The sequence below is a fragment of the Boleophthalmus pectinirostris genome, unplaced genomic scaffold (assembly GCF_026225935.1).
Source record: "Boleophthalmus pectinirostris isolate CB_2022bp ecotype Guang Dong unplaced genomic scaffold, ASM2622593v1 HiC_scaffold_15, whole genome shotgun sequence".
NCBI lineage: Eukaryota > Metazoa > Chordata > Actinopteri > Gobiiformes > Gobiidae > Boleophthalmus > Boleophthalmus pectinirostris.
In genome coordinates, this window is record NW_026571070.1 from 14,757,712 (window position 1) to 14,774,421 (window position 16,710).

A 16,710-nucleotide genomic window follows, 5' to 3' on the forward strand; every position below is an offset into this window, starting at 1 on the left:
AAATAACACAATATTTCATTAGCGTAATTTAAGAATAAGATACTAGACAATAAAAGTCATTCAGAAACCATACCTGTTGAACATTAGGGGTGATGTTGTTTCTTTGCATGTGCCCGATCAGAGCTGTCATGGCTGCCATACACTCATGCTGGTTTAGCTCATCCATTTCCAGGTCGACCATCGCATCCTGGGAGGAAGTGGACTCCTCTGTCTCCTACATTTACAAGAATTAATGCATGAATTCACTTTAAACTTCACTGTGTTAGGAAAATGTAGATGACAAGGTACAACATAATAAACTATAACATTCAAAATACATTCACTCACAATTAGGGATGTAACAATAACTGAAATATATTTATATCATATCATCAAAAGTCTCACAGTAATACAGTATATCGAATCACAAGTTCCTCTGCTTTAATGTCTTGTCTTATAGTAGCAATATCTTATAAACATCAGGAACTACATATCCCATGATTCATTTCAGCATAAACAACATGAAGAAATATGTTTTTTACTTGAAGTCTTGGGATTATGACAGTAATGATTCACACTAAAATCTTGCCAAGATATTTTAAAAGCAAAAAAGTGTCCTATCTACAATCCGATTAGCCTCTCCAAAATATTGCAATAAATATCATACCGTGAGATGCATATCGTCATAATATCGTACCTAGAGATTTGGATATATAGGGTTACATCCCTACTCACAATAGGGTAACTCATTTGCTTTCAAAACATACACTTGGTTGGAGTATGTCAGAGAGAACCCAGAGTAACGATGGAGAAATATAAATAATGATAAAATGTAGTATTTTAGTACTACGACAAGATTTTAAAATTATAATTATTATTTGTACGGAAAGAAATACAACTGAAAAATAGTTGATCAGCTCTATGTGACCACCAGCATTAAAAGGTGTGAAAAGCACAGCTGCAAACCATTTAAAATAAACTTTTTCACGTTGTTCACATCTTTCAGAGACTAAAGACACTTAATTAATAATTTTCTGATAAAAATATGTTTGCAGTGTGATTCATCAGGGGATATATAGTTTTTTGGTAGGAGATTGTTTTAGGTCTGTCCATAAACTTTTAAAATACAAGCAATATGCACACTTTTGTAATTAGAGACCACTTGAAAGTTACAAATAGTGTAGTCATATACAGTGCTTATGTCTTACTTTCTTCACAGTGGCCCTCCTGCGCCCCTCTGGGTTTTGGGAGCTGTAGGAAAAGCTTTGCACTCCAGTTGAGAAATCAAACTGACTCATCTCTTCACTCAGACTGCTATCCGCCATGTACGACTGAGACGACAGGTACACTGGTACTTCTGCAATTTAATGCAAACATTTTAAATATCATTAATAATGTTTTTTTGTTATTTTAAATCTACGGGGGAAAGAGTTGAGATGAGCAATACCTCCATTTTCTTCATTGGCCTCTTTTCGGATCATGATGTATTTCTTTTTTCTCTCAAGGGGCACCTATATATGCAAAAGTAAAAACTTATTATGGTACTATTGTGATCAATTTGTAAGAAACACTGTTATTAAAACTATGCTGGCTTGAAACTCACTGACTATATTGGAGATTTTGGCTGTGCCATATTTATTTTTACAAACATGATTTTCCTTTTAGCTTCCAAGATCAAAATAGCAACCTCCTTGAATGTGATGATTAGCATGTAAGCATACATTTGTATTTATTTTACAATCGAAACAAAACAATAAAGTCATAAAGTATCATATATCTTATAAAACCAGTGACATCTCTAAAAATAACCAAACCAAAACATGTCACCACGTTTTGTACATTTTTTTTTTTACGTATCAAGATTCCAATTAATGATTTTTCTGTCAATTATTCCAAGAACATGGAGCATAGGAAAAGGCAGATTTTTCCAGCTCAGTTAGGCACAGAGACACATTTTAAAGTAAATTAAGATGTTCATAGGTTATGTGTATTATCACCAATAAATCTGCACAGAGAAAAGAATAAACAACATATAGTACCTCAATTTCAATAGGGAAGTGGTAGGTCCTTGAAACATCAATTATATTTTCCAGGATAAACTGATTCTACAAAAAGGAAAGAAGATTTTAAAACCTATGAACAAACGAACAATATCACAAATGTTTTTAGGATTTTTCAAATAGCCAGTATTACCTTTTCTGGTTTCTCGATGAACAAAAAGCCCTGGTAAAATTTGGGTTCACTAAAACTACAGCTGATGGCAGCGATGGCGCAGTTATAAGCAGCGCAGTGAAAATGTCTCCGAAGTTCAAGCAACTGAGTCTCACCAGCCATGTTCTCAGTAAAGGATTCGAAACAAGACCTAAAGAGTCATCAGATATAATGAGATAAAGTTAGGTGCACTATGTAACTTTTCTGGAGGGGGGTCCACTACTTGCTTGGCTCCGTGGAGATGTTGCTTTGCATGAAATATTCACAGTATGGCAATAAACATATCTATCTAAGGTCCAGGTACAGGTCAGTTCTGAGGAGAGGCGAGCCCACTCAGTAAAAATGTGCATTCATCAAGTTATCAAGCAATTGCACACCTGTGACTTAATCAAGATGAATACATTTAAAGCCATACTGTGGAATACTATCCATGATAATTACTTTAGTGATTTTAACATCTATAGCTAATTATTTTTTCATTATGTAATTTATTTGCGGGACCTCAGGCCTTTTAATGCTACTGTGTATTTAAAAGAGTTTACTGGGATTATCCTTCTTTATTTTTATTGAGATCTGATCTGTAACTTGATTTGGTCTCCATGAAGATAGAAAGGTTTAATAACATACTGTGAAATATTCCAGCCAAAGCAATAACATCTCCATGGAGAAAAGCATTTGATGGATCCTCCACTAGAAAAGTTACACAATGCACCTTTAAATTCAAGTATTAGTTGTTCTTACTTGATCAGAGCTTTAGACATTTCGTTTCCTTCAGTTTTTTCAAAGCGGCAGTAAGCCTGGTTGATGCGTGATTCTTTGGAGTAAACATCTTCTTTGGGGAGACGAGAGTAGAGCAGCTCCATCAGTTTGTAGCAACCGATTTTCTTGAACAACTGGAGTTCAAATGTTGTTTCACTGGACTAAAAGAAATAATAAAAATGTAGTATTTACATTAGAATATAAACTCCAGGCTCCTATGACCATGTGTTGAGAAAGATTTACTAATATAAAAAAAGAAATGGTCAACTAAAGACATGCCCTGTTGAGAATACAAGACTACAACTGCACAGGAGATCATGAAAAAACAGACAAGACATGTCAACAGCAAAATCATCTGATTTCTTTCTGACCATTGTCACTTTGGATTTTGTGGTTTCTGTCATTTAAATAATCTTAAAAGTGCAGAAATCAGATAATAATCAGTATTTTATGGTGTGCATGTGAATCATAGACTGTATAAAAAAGTGGACTAGGGGAGTGACGTCACCCATAGCGTTTGGCTCCAGTCAAATGAAGCTCATCAAGGCCAGGGAAATAGGGAAATTTGGAGCCGAGTTCCATATTAGGAAAAGGGATTTACTTATGGACAAAATAGTGAAATACAAACACCGGGATCATGTAGAGCGGCTTAATATGAACATTTTAAGACCAAAATGACAAGACTCATTGCAGCAGTTACAGAGAGAGGCGCCCATTTTTTTATGTAAAGTCAACTCAAAGCAGAAACAATGGAGCCAGAAGCACCGCCATACTCACTTACTATTTGGTATGCGGCGGCTCGTGGGTTAGCTATGAACACTTATATATACAGTCTATGATGTGAATGCAGTCAGTCGATCCTGAACTCTATATTTATTTTATGCAGCCAAGACAATAAACACTTTCTCTGTTTGTAATATATTTGATATTTGATAACATACCTTGGTGAAGCGAGTGAGCAGGAAAGTGATTATATCTGAAACATTTTTCACAAAGAAGTCGTTGAGGGCCTTGGTGGCGCAGTGAGAGGCCAGAGGCAGCAGGACCCTCTCTGTCAAAGCCTGGAGCATTGAGTTTGTGGGCACATCTCCGCTCTGGACTACTCTGTATATCACACACAGGAGCTCCAACTGCCTTTCTGTGGTAGCCCTATTCAGTAAAACAGAAACATTAACAATACAAAGGAATAATGATGTACTGAAGAAATATTGAAGACACAATTTCCACAAAACAAGATTCAAGAACGAGACAGGATGAGATTTTAACATAATTCCTAATACTGTATATACATAGTGTGATTCAGTATTTAACATATGTGTTGCAATTGCCATTCTAGTATTGCTATTTGAAACTATAAGTTGCAAGTTACTTGTGGTAATTTTGTCTAGCAAGATTTTGTGGCATGAGATCTTGTCCCATCAGGTTACTCAAAAGTGGAATAGTGGTCAATATAGTCAATTTCAATATAGTAGATGGTAAAACATTTAGTTAATCGGACTCACCTTTTAGCTATTCTTTGGAAACAAGCCTGAAATTGTTCCTCCATGATGTGCTTTTTGTCCCGACACAAAACACCTGCCATCAGTTTCAGCAGCAAAGGACTATGGGAAAGCTCCAATGCGTCTAACAACTAAAAGACAAACACATATTAATATATTAATACTCACAGTCTACTTTAGATCTGACTAGACTTACATTTGTCTAAATACATCTATTATAATCTTGGTTTATTTATTTAATATAATGGTTTAATGGAGATGGCGGGCTTATAGAATTTTCTGTTAAACATGCACACTCAAAATCTGATTATTATAAAATAAAATGTTTAAATAGCAAAATCATCCTTGTCCCTCTGATTACTCGCGTTAAATTTTGTGGTTTACATGTCATTTAAATAATGAGGTCCAAAAATGAGATAATAATCAGATTTAGGGCCTGTTTACATGAGAACTCTTACGGGTAAAAACAACAAAATATTTTATCAGAAGTGCCTTTCGTTTAGACTGTGGCAGCGCTATTGGGGCTTAAAAACGCTAAAATCTGAAACCACAGTCCAGAGTGGAAAAGTTGAATATGCTCCGCCGTAGCATTTCCATCTACACTGCCCAAGACGCAAAACTCTGGTCAGATCTCCTCACGTCGCGTACACGTTTACGTCACATACACGTTTACGTCACATACATACAGTACCACAGAAGCCAGGCATACATACCCAATTCCACACACTTTTGCGTCACCGTATGTACGCAAATTTCCTTCTGAAAACAATCGTCTAAACGCGGAATGAAAAGTGAATACACCACTTTTGCGTCTTCTGTTCAGACCGTCATCATATAAACGTAAAGCTGTGAGAAAGTTACCTTTTGTCTCATCACAAATTAACTAAGGATTTAAGATTATTTCTCTGTTGTGGCCTCCCTAATAAAGTTGGACCCTGCCCTGCATCTGAGAGTATAACACCATCATTAAAAACATGAACGCAACCTATGAAAAATCAAAAATTAATTCCATGTTTACCTTGCGCACACAGTCCATGTAGTTGTTGCGATGGAGAGATCCTTTGGCAAATTCATCGGACTGCATTGGGAAATGTGAGGCCACCAGGGCATCCAGCGCTTTCTGTAACTCCGCCAACGGCTGCTCAGGTAGAGTCGTGAAGAAGGGCAGCACCAACAAAGCCTGGCTCTGAACAGACATAAAATAAATTAAAGGTGCACTGTGGAACTCTTCAGATGTTTGTCTCCATGGAGATTATATTGCTTTAACTGGAATGTCCCGGTAAGTCATTAAACGTATGGCATTTACTCAGTATTGACCTAAAAATGTGGATTCTTATTGTGAGTGGGTTTGCCTCTGGAGAGAAGCTGGTGACAGACCTTCCACTAGAAAAGTTACACAGTGCACCTTTAATAAAACTGTATAAAGTTATTCAGTTACTCAGAGTTTTTATTCTAACCTTGAGATTTAGAGGCAGGCTCATGTCCACCAGCAGAGTTTTAAAAGTACTGAACACAGGTTTGAAGGCATTGTGGGTATTTGAGGAGCAGACAGAGGAGTCAATCTGTAGCAAGAAAGTAAAACATACATAACTTTGTTGGCAGTTACAGTTGTAATATTACTAAAATTACTAAAAACAAACAACAGATACACCTGTGAATAGTGAGACAGAAAGGTTGAAGAAAGTATTGTAACAAGACTACATACAGAAACCATGTTATATTTATTGATTAAGACACTTTTAGTTCTTACCAAATTTAAAAATACACTTAAAATAATCATATAATATTTCTTTTTGCATATTGAATCTGCACATTAGACTTTAATTTAACTTTAAACTTTATTGGTCCACAGTAAAAATATAAATGGTAATAACAAATTCAAAATAAGTAGCAAAAATAGCAAGAGACTGGTATCAGTAAGGCATAGATATGTAAATGGATATGTAAAATAGTAAAATAAAATATAGAAATACAAATATATCTTAGTTATATACAAGAGGTCGAAAGGCGAAACGGTGCAAAGAGAAAATAATGATTTACATGACAAGGGGTTATCTAAAAGTTACCATTTTCACTTTCACTTACTTGGTAAATGATAAAACAATAAAATAAACATACCTGTAGGAGCTTGGACAGCAGGACCAGAATAGCAGTTTTGCTCTCTGGAGTGGCTGCATCTCCGTCCCACCAGGAGCTCAGATCACCCCATCTTTTAAGCACCTCCTCCACCAGCTGTTTGCCCTGAGTCTTCCTCACTGAACGCTCCCTAAAACTGTGGTCCAGCATCCCATTCAGCAACAAACTCACCTGTAAAACAATAGCGATTAAAATGCTTTTTGAATTTTTTGGGGAGTTGGAAATTTGTTGTAGAAGTGGGAAATATGCCACAAAATTTAACTCAAATTTCAAAAGTCTTTAGGTCAGTGGTTCATAACCTTTTTACCCCCTAACTAATTCATCTGTTTACAAGAATATAATAAATTATTAGAATTAATGATATATTTTAGTTTCATGATACTGATGTCCAAAATCCTCCAGAAAAAATGTAATTAATTTGCGTACACAAGTTAGGAGACACTGCTATAAATCACAATTTGGGATACTAATCATAACAAATATATGTTCTGCTAGATACTGCCTTTGAAAGTAATTTGCTCTTTCTTTTGAGATAGGTCAAATCTGAAATATGTAAAGCTAAAAAAAATTATGACGGATTTTAACAGGTTCTGATCTGAGTTATAATATTGTTTCCTCATCACAAACATACTTGGAGTTCTGTTTTGTTTCATTTACACATATTAAACACACAAATCTTGTTTTTCGAGTTCTTCGTCTCTCATACAGAAAATACTGTTCCACCTTGTGATATCTCTAATCTCTACTTGCATTTTGAGTTTTGGAGATGCAGACAGATGAATAATAAAGGATTACTCAAACGTGTGATTGAAACAAAACACTCCAGGTATGTTTTTGAGGAGGTAACAACATTATAAAATGGTGAAAAGCTCAGAAGAATCCATTTTGCAATAGGACATTTAAACATAAAATACAGCATTACCATAGTGGGGTTTTGGGAGGCAGCCTTAGTGAGTTGGGGGACTGTGGTGGTCAGACTTTTGAGCAGCTCAGCATTGATGGTGGTTTGAAAAAGGCTATAAAAATACTCTCCATGAGAAAAGTTTAAAAAGTTGTAGCTGTGGCTTCCAGATATTGGCACTGAAAGCATGATGGTGTTCAGCAGCAGGTCCACCAGCTGTGCACTCTGTAGAGACAATGAAAAACATGAAGAAGAATATGTTTTTCTATAAGGCTAGATGTGTCATATACATTTCTAAATACAACAACAACAAAAACCCTAAGCCTAAACAGAATTTAAAGATGCCTTGGGTAACTTTTCTGGTGGAGGAACCATCAAATGCTTTTCTCCATGGAAATGTTATTGCTTTGACTGGAATGATTCATAGTTTGGTATTAAACCTTTCTATCTTCATGGAGACCAAACCAGACCAAGTTCCAGCTCAGCTCTACAGAGAGGTAACCCTGCTAACAGTCAGAATTCCTGTTTTTCTAGGTATTTTTGAGCTGTAAAACCACCTGTAATTTAATAAAGGTAAGGTGGAGCTGTTTAATGCCATATTGTGGAACATTCTAGTTAGAGCAAGGGAATATCCATAGAAACGAGCATTTGACAGACCCCCAAGCAAAAAGTTACATAGTGCACCTTTAAATACAAAATTTATCTTCTTAAAATAAAGTACATGGTTAGTGCCACAGAATATTACAATGTATAAAAAAGCTGTATTGTTACCACATATTATTATTATTAGCTTCAGACAGTAAAAGACAGTTACAAGTTATACAGTACGGCGTTCTAGGATGTGCTAAAATCTTTTTGTGTTGCCTAATCTAATCTAATTTTGTGTTATTTTTTATGTCTTTTAACTTCTTATTCTGAAGTTGTTTGTGACTTCATTGTCGATGAAAGATGCTGTATACAGTAAATAAACTTTGCTTCCTCGATACAAAAATTTGCCTTTGAAATGATGAGCTATTAAAATGTTCTGTTCACCTGTTGACTGAGAGAAAAGCCCAGCTGAAGAAGCCCATCTGCCAGTCTCTTCGTGTTCACATCCAGAGAAGGAAGAGCGCTCCTGTCTTTACCTGGAGCGATGCCTTTATACACAGTCATGAGGAGTTTGGTCCCAATTGATTTTGCATAAACTGCATCCTATAATACAATAAAAGACAATCATAATCATGGTGGACGTTTTAAACAAGTTGCATTTTGACATCTATATATGAATTGTGTGATCCAGTTTCTAATTTTGGACACACAATTTTGTATTTATATCATATTTTAGGTGCCATTCTAGTACTCCTTTTTGGTTAGTTACATCTCTTGCACATCTCTCACATGACCATTTCTGCTCAGTCCAATTGTAAACACATAAACAAAAATCAGATTTTGTCCCTTACTTAGTGACTGTGCTAACATGCATTGCAAAAGTCTGTTAATTATTATCTAATTTCTGTAGTTATTAGATTACTGAAAAGTCATTAATTAAAACAGATACATCTGATGTGAGTAATTTGATTTCTTTCTCATTATCCATACCTACATCTAGCATAAAAGGCAAATTAATGTGGCAATAGCATTTACTAAAATTAATGATAAAATATTTAAGACTGAAATCATTATTTCAATACAACCGTTACTCTTAAAACCCACTAACTGACAAATGTTACAAGGAATTTTTGAAAATCAGATTTCTTTTAGCCCACAATCTAATTACTGAGTTATCTGATTACGCTAGTTATCTGATTTTGCTGGTCATTTCAACAGACCCTGTACTTCTTTACCTGGCTGTGCAGTATGGAGTTGAGGAAGCCTGCTTTGTGGATCTGTTTGCAGGAGGAGAGAAGCGTCTCCATCTGATCCTGGTGTTTCAGAGCCTCTGAATCATAGAAGTCCACAGCACACAGATCTTCCACACTGAAGAGGTACATTCACAAGAAGGAAAGTTTTGTGAAAATAAGCCTAAAACAATTTAAATGTCCAATTTATGCTCTTTTATGCTTTTTTATGAAAACAAAGGTATGGGAATTGCATTCACACTTGCACCAGCGACATATAACACCACACCGCAACACTGCATTTCTAATATTTGCATCATATTTGCTTTACTTCCAACTTAACTATGGCTTGGTTTGGTACCATACAGTAAGATTACCTTTTCCGTGATATTTTGGCCCGTAAGCTGCTCTCCACTCTGCTCTGGTACGGAGAGGCCACAAGGGCTTTGAGCAGAGGCACACACACTTCAGGCAGGTTATTCATCACCTCCACATCGGCCATGTTGAATCCAACTGAAGACGGTTCACACACGACCAGCGCCAACAGCTCAAAGAAAACAGGGCTGAAAAAATCCTGTTCAAGACCCTGAGGACAGAAAGATGATCATAAAACTAAAATTCTGCCCTAAATACATCCATTAAAAAAGTAAAAGACATTAGAAAGCTGTATTACTATATTTTATGTTTAAATTTTAAGTTTGTATGTTTCATTTTTAGTTAATAAATAAATGTTCTCCCACTGTTACTTTGTGAATTTTCAAAGACATGCATGTTTTGATGAATTGGTGACTCTAAATAATCTAATCAATACAATTTAAAGTTTGTCCAGTGTACCATGCCTAAGATTAATAGTTGCTGTGACAGGAAAACTATGCATTACCTTCCAAAACTCCTGATCTCCTTCGACCAGAATCATGGCGGAAAACTCCAGCAGTCGAACGATGATGGTGCATTTGCTGTAGTTGTACTGATCGACCTCTCGGGGGCTGAAGTGAGATGTCTTTTCACTGATTTGGAAACAGCTCTCGGCGGCTGCCAGATCTCGGGTTGCCAGTTCAGACAGAAAAAACCCAACAGCCTTCAGGAAAACTGACTTGTCTTTGGCAGCTGTAACAAACAAGATGAAAAAGATACCAGTCTATTTTAATTGTAATGAATACTACAGTTAAAGGCACTGTATCTGATTTTTACTGTGTTAAAAAACCTGAAAAACAGAACTAGTTCATTGAAACATTTTTAATGCTTTCTGAGCATCGTAAGTATTCACTGCCACGAGTGTATAAGTGCTTCTCGATAGTACGCTCACACACACTTCCTGATGATCAGAAAATAAAATGCTTTGTAATTAAATGTAGACAGCATACAGTGGTCAAGAGGTGGTTATATGTTATATGCAAATGTTGTAGATTTGTATTCAATAAATTACATTAAACGGCATAGAATACTGCTCATCTATTTTATTTTATTTGATTTTATAATAATTAAAATTTTGCTTTTATTTTGCACTGATTCTTTCCCCACAATGTCAAACTAGAGGAATAAAAACAAATATATGCTTTATCTCACTGGACTCTTCAAGTACATTTTGTGACTAGCATTTATTATGTAAAAAGTACAACAAGTCTAAACTTACCAAGCATATGATGAGGCCTGATGATGTGCAGGTTAATAAAGGTGTTGTAACAGTCGAGAGCGGCCAACAGGAGGTCGCTCCACTGCAGAGCCGCCCTCACGCTGAAGGGGGCGCTCAGGTCTCGGAGGGTGGGCTGAGACAGAAGGCCCCCACCTTCAAAATGTGAAACTAAAAACTCTGCTCCATGCTGCTTTAGCATACCGTCCAACCACTGAGGAGCAGACTTCTTCTCTAAATATGAACAAAATACATTATACATTTATTTTATTATAATTGGCAGAATGGACGGCATAATCTCTATAATTTAGAAACTACTTTGGCACGTTTTACACTAGGTAATAGACAGTTTGTAGCTTTGTTCTTGCACAAATATTTAAATTGCGTGCGACTGAAAATCTTCAAAGTTCTTTTAATTTCTTACGAGAATTAGCAGTGACATAAAAAAAAAAAAAAAGAATGTGTTCAAAATTGCACTATCACCACCTCAAAATAGGGACTAAACTGGGACTAAACGCAGACCTAAACCTAGACAAGACCAGGATTAAGCCAGGACTAGAATGGGACTGAACCAAGTCTACATCAGGACTAAACTGAAATTAAACCAGGACAAAATAAAAGAGTGAATGCACCTTTAGACACAATAAAAAAATGCATTCAATGTGTTTATAATACAGTATTGGGCAGCCCCATTGTACATTGCATTTCATTTTCATACAAACCTGGAAGAAGAGGAATAAACTTATAAAAGAGCTCCATGCATTTGTGTCTGCATTCAGTCTGAGGTCGACCACATTGTTCAAGGAGCCACAGAATAACATGAGACAAACACAACTTCTCATCAGGAGGGAAGCCCCTGAAAGGAAATTACAGAACTGATAAAGTAAATACAATTCTGACAGCAATATGCATATAAGGAAATTAATGCCACAGTATAAAATTACAGCTCTGAGATTATTGTAAGAATAAAAATTTTCGTAATTATTGTTCCCAAAATAACCAAATCCTCAATTTCCTTTTTATTCCCAATATAGTATGTACATTATCAATTCTGAAGTATGAGAACAGCTTTTTGAAATCATGCTTTTTGAATGAAAATTAAAGTTAATGTGACCTAAGCAGACATATAAAACTTAAATGTGTAAAATGTTTATTTTTCCAGTATAAATGGAACAGAAATGACTTATTCTTGCCTCTAAAATGTCACAATTATTATTATTATAAAGGTGCACCATGTAACTTTTTGGTAAGGGGTCCATCACCTACTTGTTTCTATGAATATGTCATTGTTCTGCCTGGAATGTTCCACAGTATGACATTAAACAGCTCTACCTAACATTGATTTAATTACAAGGTGGTTTTATTGCTCAAAAATATCAAGAAAAACAGGCATTATGACTGTGAGCGGGGTCGCCTCTCCACACAGATGACCTGTAACTTGATCTGGTCTCTATGAAGGAAGAGAGGTTTAATGCCATAGAATGTAACATTCCAGACAAAGCAATAACATCTCTATGAAGAAAAGCATTTGACAGACCCTCCACCGGAAAGGTTACATCTTTTTCATCCTTTCTGGTATATAATGACTCAATAATCACAAAAACTGATTACCTAAATTATCTTGACATTCCTAATGCACGTGAACCATTTGTTTTATAATTTTATGAATGATCTTTTACAGTTCTAGTAATATATTGCAGTTTTAATTTTCTGTGCAAAAATGTATGCAAGTTTTACAGATAGGAAAAGTGCAAACCTTGGGATACGTCTCTTTGTATTGTGCTGGTTGAGATTTGGTGCCTTATGTATAATGACTCTTTTCAAATGCTCTATGGCGCTGCAGCATTGTTGTATAGTTCCTGAATAGACAGAAGAACAGGCTTTTAATACAACATGCTAAGGGTCCATATTATGATCTATGTTATAATATTGTTTTCTCATCACAAACATACCTGGAGCTGTGTTTTGTTTCATTCACACATGTTTAAACACACAAATCCTGCATGTTTAGGGTTAGAGTGAGATCACATGGTGGAACTGAGCATTCTGAGCTTTGGAGATGTAGACAGACTAATAATAAAATGATTACTCAAACATGTGTGAATGAAACAAAACACAACTCCAGGTATGTTTTTGATGAGGTAGGAGCATCATAATGTGGTGTAGAGCTCACAAGAATAAATTTTGTGTAATATAGGCAGTGTTGTGCAAGTTCACACTTTTCATGAACTAGTTCAAAGTTCAGTTCACACTTGTTCAAAGTGTTCATAGTTCACAATTTTAATTTTGAACTAGTTCAAAGTTCAGTTCAACTTGTTCAAAGTGTTCATAGTTCACAATTTTAATTTTGAACTAGTTCAAAGTTCAGTTCATTTTATATTTAGACGAGATCTGTAAATGAAAGGCTGCTTTTATTTTTCAAACTGACTTCTAGTTTACAACAACTTTACAAGATACACTGTTGGACAAGTGACTTTAAAACTAATGTGTTATTTATGACTTGTTACTGTTATTTCAAAGTCATTTGTTACATTACAATATTACTGTATTTAAAATGTAAAACATTACACGACTATTGCAGCACTTTTAATTTACTCTCACCAAAAGAACTGTTAAGATGCTGAACTTTTGCGCCGTATATGGACTAAACCAGAACTAAACCAGGTCTAAACCAGGTCTAAACCAGGACTGAACCAGAACTGAACCAGGTCCAAACCAGGACTAAACCAGGTCTATACCAGAACTGAGCCAGGACTAAACCAGAGCTGAACCAGGTCTAAACCAGGACTAAACCAGGTCTAAATCAGGATTGAACCAGGTCTAAACCAGAACTGAACCAGGACTAAACCAGAACTGAACCAGGACTGAACCAGGACTGAACCAGGACTGAACCAGGTCTAAACCAGGAATAAACCGAAACCAGGACTGAACCAGAATTGAACCAGGTCTAAACCAGGACTGAACCAGGACTGAACCAGGACTAAACCAGGACTAAACCAGGTCTAAACCAGGACTAAACCAGAACTGAACCAGGTCTAAACCAGGTCTATACCAGAACTGAACCAGGTCTAAACCAGGACTAAACCAGGTCTAAACCAGGAATAAACCAAGACTAAACCAGGACTGAATCAGAATTAAACCAGGACTAAACCAGGTCTAAACCAAGAATAAACCAGGACTAAACCAGGACTAAACCAGGACCAAACCAGGACCAAACCAGGACTAGAACTTGGAATCTAGGACCGCCCCTGAGAGAACCCCGAGTGCGATCGGGCGTCAGCTGCGTTTATCTCGGTGGAGCGCGGACTTCTGCGTCGGTTCTTTCACTCAGGATCACGGTCTACACGGGCACACCTCCAGCGTTTCACCGCTGCTGATATCGCGGTGATTTTAGCAAATGTTATTTGTATGAAGAAAAACGAAAAACCCACCATTTCAATCCAGGTTAAAAAAGCATTGTGACGCGCGTTACTGACATATGTACGTCCTGTGCGTGTAGATTTCAGAAAATAGGATCCATCCTATTTTTTGACGCTCTACACGACCGTAGGCGCGTATCCCCGTCAAAATACACAGAGAGCATGTATCTATTGTTGTATTTGTGCATTTACCATCAGCACATTGTGCTCCCTGGGCAGTTCTGTATCATGTGAAAGAGCCCAGATCCACATAGACTGTTAATTAGTGCTTTGAAATTTACTTTTGAAATCCTTGCGTTTGCCGTGGTCAGCCTGTACAGAAGATATATACAAGCAGCTAAGCGCGCCCAGTCAAGTTTGATTGACTTTCCCATTGAGAGACACAAGAGCCCGTACGTTCAGCTAAAGCTGCCGGTGGAGTCGGCTTCGCGTTGACACGCGGCTGTGGTTTCGTTAAGTGCAAGCAGATCGTCACTCGTCAGGTGAAAACAAATTCCGACGTTTAACTGAACCCCAACAGTGACGTACGTCGTTCATCACACATTATTTGAACAAATTCACGTTCAAGTTCTTGATTTACAAAAGTGTTGCGTTCAGTTCAAAGTTCACTGAAAAATGAACGTGTTCAATGAACGCGTTCTTTTGAACTCGTTCATGCACAACACTGAATATAGGACCTTTAAACAGAAAAAATTATTACCCAGAGAGCGTTCATCTGAGTGTGCAAGAGCCAAACTTTCTATAAAAACCACAAGAATTTCAAAAATAAACTGCTCCACCAATGAGTTTTCCTCTCTGTAACAAAAAGACCAAATATACATTATACTTGACATGAAAAGCAACAAGTAAAGAGTCGAGTTTCAGTAAATTCTCAAATGCAGTTGTGTTAATAACATTTTTTGGTGAAATGCTTGCATGAAATATACACGTTAAATAACATAACATATTCCTCACATTACCTGAATAGTCTGTAGATACTGTTAAAAGCCAGAGCTGCCCCAAGTCTTTTAAAGCCACTGGGATGGAGAGCCAGACTGTAAATCCTCTTGAATAAGGATTTCATGTTGGTTGGACTTTTCTCTTGTTGTTTGGGGGTCGTTTGTTTAATCGACCACTTCACAAACTCCTCAATACAACGGCCACAGAAATCTCTCAGAGTGCTGTCCATGGGGTCCACTACACCATCCTAAAAATACAGATAAGGCTGTGCTTAAATAGATAAATGGTGATACAAAATATGATTATAGAGTTTTGATACTTTTGGCTGTAGTACTGAAATATAGCCATGAGTATTTTTTGGTATTTTGTACTTCTGTTATGTTTTGTTTTGTTTTGTGACAGTGCTATAATTTTGTTGCTTCATGGTCTATAATTTTCATTGCTTCATTTCATGGTAAAATTGTACAGATAATGGTTTAATAAAGCTACTAGTATTTGTTTTTTAAAGTGTGACTACTGGGCTGCAAAACTAAGTGCAATCAAAAACACAATCTGAATGAACATAATTGGCAAACAGCAAAACCTACAATTTAAACAAATACAAGTACCATAATTTCCTCCAAAAACTACAAAATATCCTGTCTTATTCTGAACAAAAACTGCTAACTGTAGTTTAGAGCTGTCCTAAAATGTATTTTTGAGTTCCTATGAGTCTTTTTGTCAATATTCCAGGATGTGTTTAAAATGTGAACATTGAACAGAATCAAATTATATAAGCAAACCACAAATTTAATAGCAGTGCAATTAGATATTTTTCTAAATCATTCAGCGTTATGTGATGACATGTTGCATACATTTCATTATATTTACCAAAATGGCTTCCAGAACAGCAACTGTGTCTTGACTCTCAAATTTCTTGTTGTTCGTAAACCAGTGAATGAGCTGCATCACTAGAGGTTCAAAAAGTTGTCTGGTAACCTAAACAGAAACACAATTTGACAATGGATTTTAAAATTACTGCACTTTTTTGCAGTTTAAAGGATCCATATTATGCTATTTTCTATGTTCCCTATGTTATAATGTTGTTTTGTTTCATTCAGACATTATTCAACACACAAACTCTGCATATTTAAGCTGTTTTCTTCTCCCAAGCAGAAAACAGAGATCCACCTTGTGATGTCATGTGGTAATACAGGAAGTGCTCGATTGTGTTTTTAAACTCCATATGCCTTCACTAGAATCATTTGGATAATTTCAGCACTGGAACTGCCAATATCTACTAAACAAATGGTAAAAGGCAGCTGTTAACTTCACAACTACCACTACATGACATCACAAAGTGGAACAGAGCATTTTGAGCTTTGGAAATGTAGACAGACTAATAATAAAGAGTTACTCAAACATGTGAACAAAACAAAAT

At 36.2% G+C, this 16,710-nt stretch overlaps 1 protein-coding gene across 2 annotated transcripts in view; it reads right to left on the reverse strand.

Moving 5' to 3' along the window:
* The window catches only part of prkdc (protein kinase, DNA-activated, catalytic subunit), a 53,356-nt gene that overhangs the window by 23,989 nt on the left and 12,657 nt on the right, over positions 1–16,710 (reverse strand). For both annotated transcript variants that reach the window (XR_008631810.1, XM_055150851.1), the window contains exons 26-47: positions 16,161–16,268; positions 15,311–15,537; positions 15,052–15,146; positions 12,689–12,791; positions 11,655–11,788; positions 10,936–11,166; positions 10,183–10,409; positions 9,680–9,888; positions 9,309–9,441; positions 8,518–8,676; positions 7,507–7,710; positions 6,567–6,755; positions 5,906–6,010; positions 5,467–5,634; positions 4,452–4,579; positions 3,891–4,098; positions 2,932–3,110; positions 2,173–2,341; positions 2,019–2,084; positions 1,427–1,490; positions 1,188–1,336; positions 74–214 (exon numbers count right to left, since the gene is read on the reverse strand). Coding sequence is in view for 1 of the 2 variants with exons in the window: in XM_055150851.1 (XP_055006826.1) it covers positions 74–214; positions 1,188–1,336; positions 1,427–1,490; positions 2,019–2,084; positions 2,173–2,341; positions 2,932–3,110; positions 3,891–4,098; positions 4,452–4,579; positions 5,467–5,634; positions 5,906–6,010; positions 6,567–6,755; positions 7,507–7,710; positions 8,518–8,676; positions 9,309–9,441; positions 9,680–9,888; positions 10,183–10,409; positions 10,936–11,166; positions 11,655–11,788; positions 12,689–12,791; positions 15,052–15,146; positions 15,311–15,537; positions 16,161–16,268 (3,396 nt within the window). In the remaining variant the exon portion in view is untranslated. The remainder of the gene's footprint in view (positions 1–73; positions 215–1,187; positions 1,337–1,426; positions 1,491–2,018; positions 2,085–2,172; positions 2,342–2,931; positions 3,111–3,890; positions 4,099–4,451; positions 4,580–5,466; positions 5,635–5,905; positions 6,011–6,566; positions 6,756–7,506; positions 7,711–8,517; positions 8,677–9,308; positions 9,442–9,679; positions 9,889–10,182; positions 10,410–10,935; positions 11,167–11,654; positions 11,789–12,688; positions 12,792–15,051; positions 15,147–15,310; positions 15,538–16,160; positions 16,269–16,710) is intronic.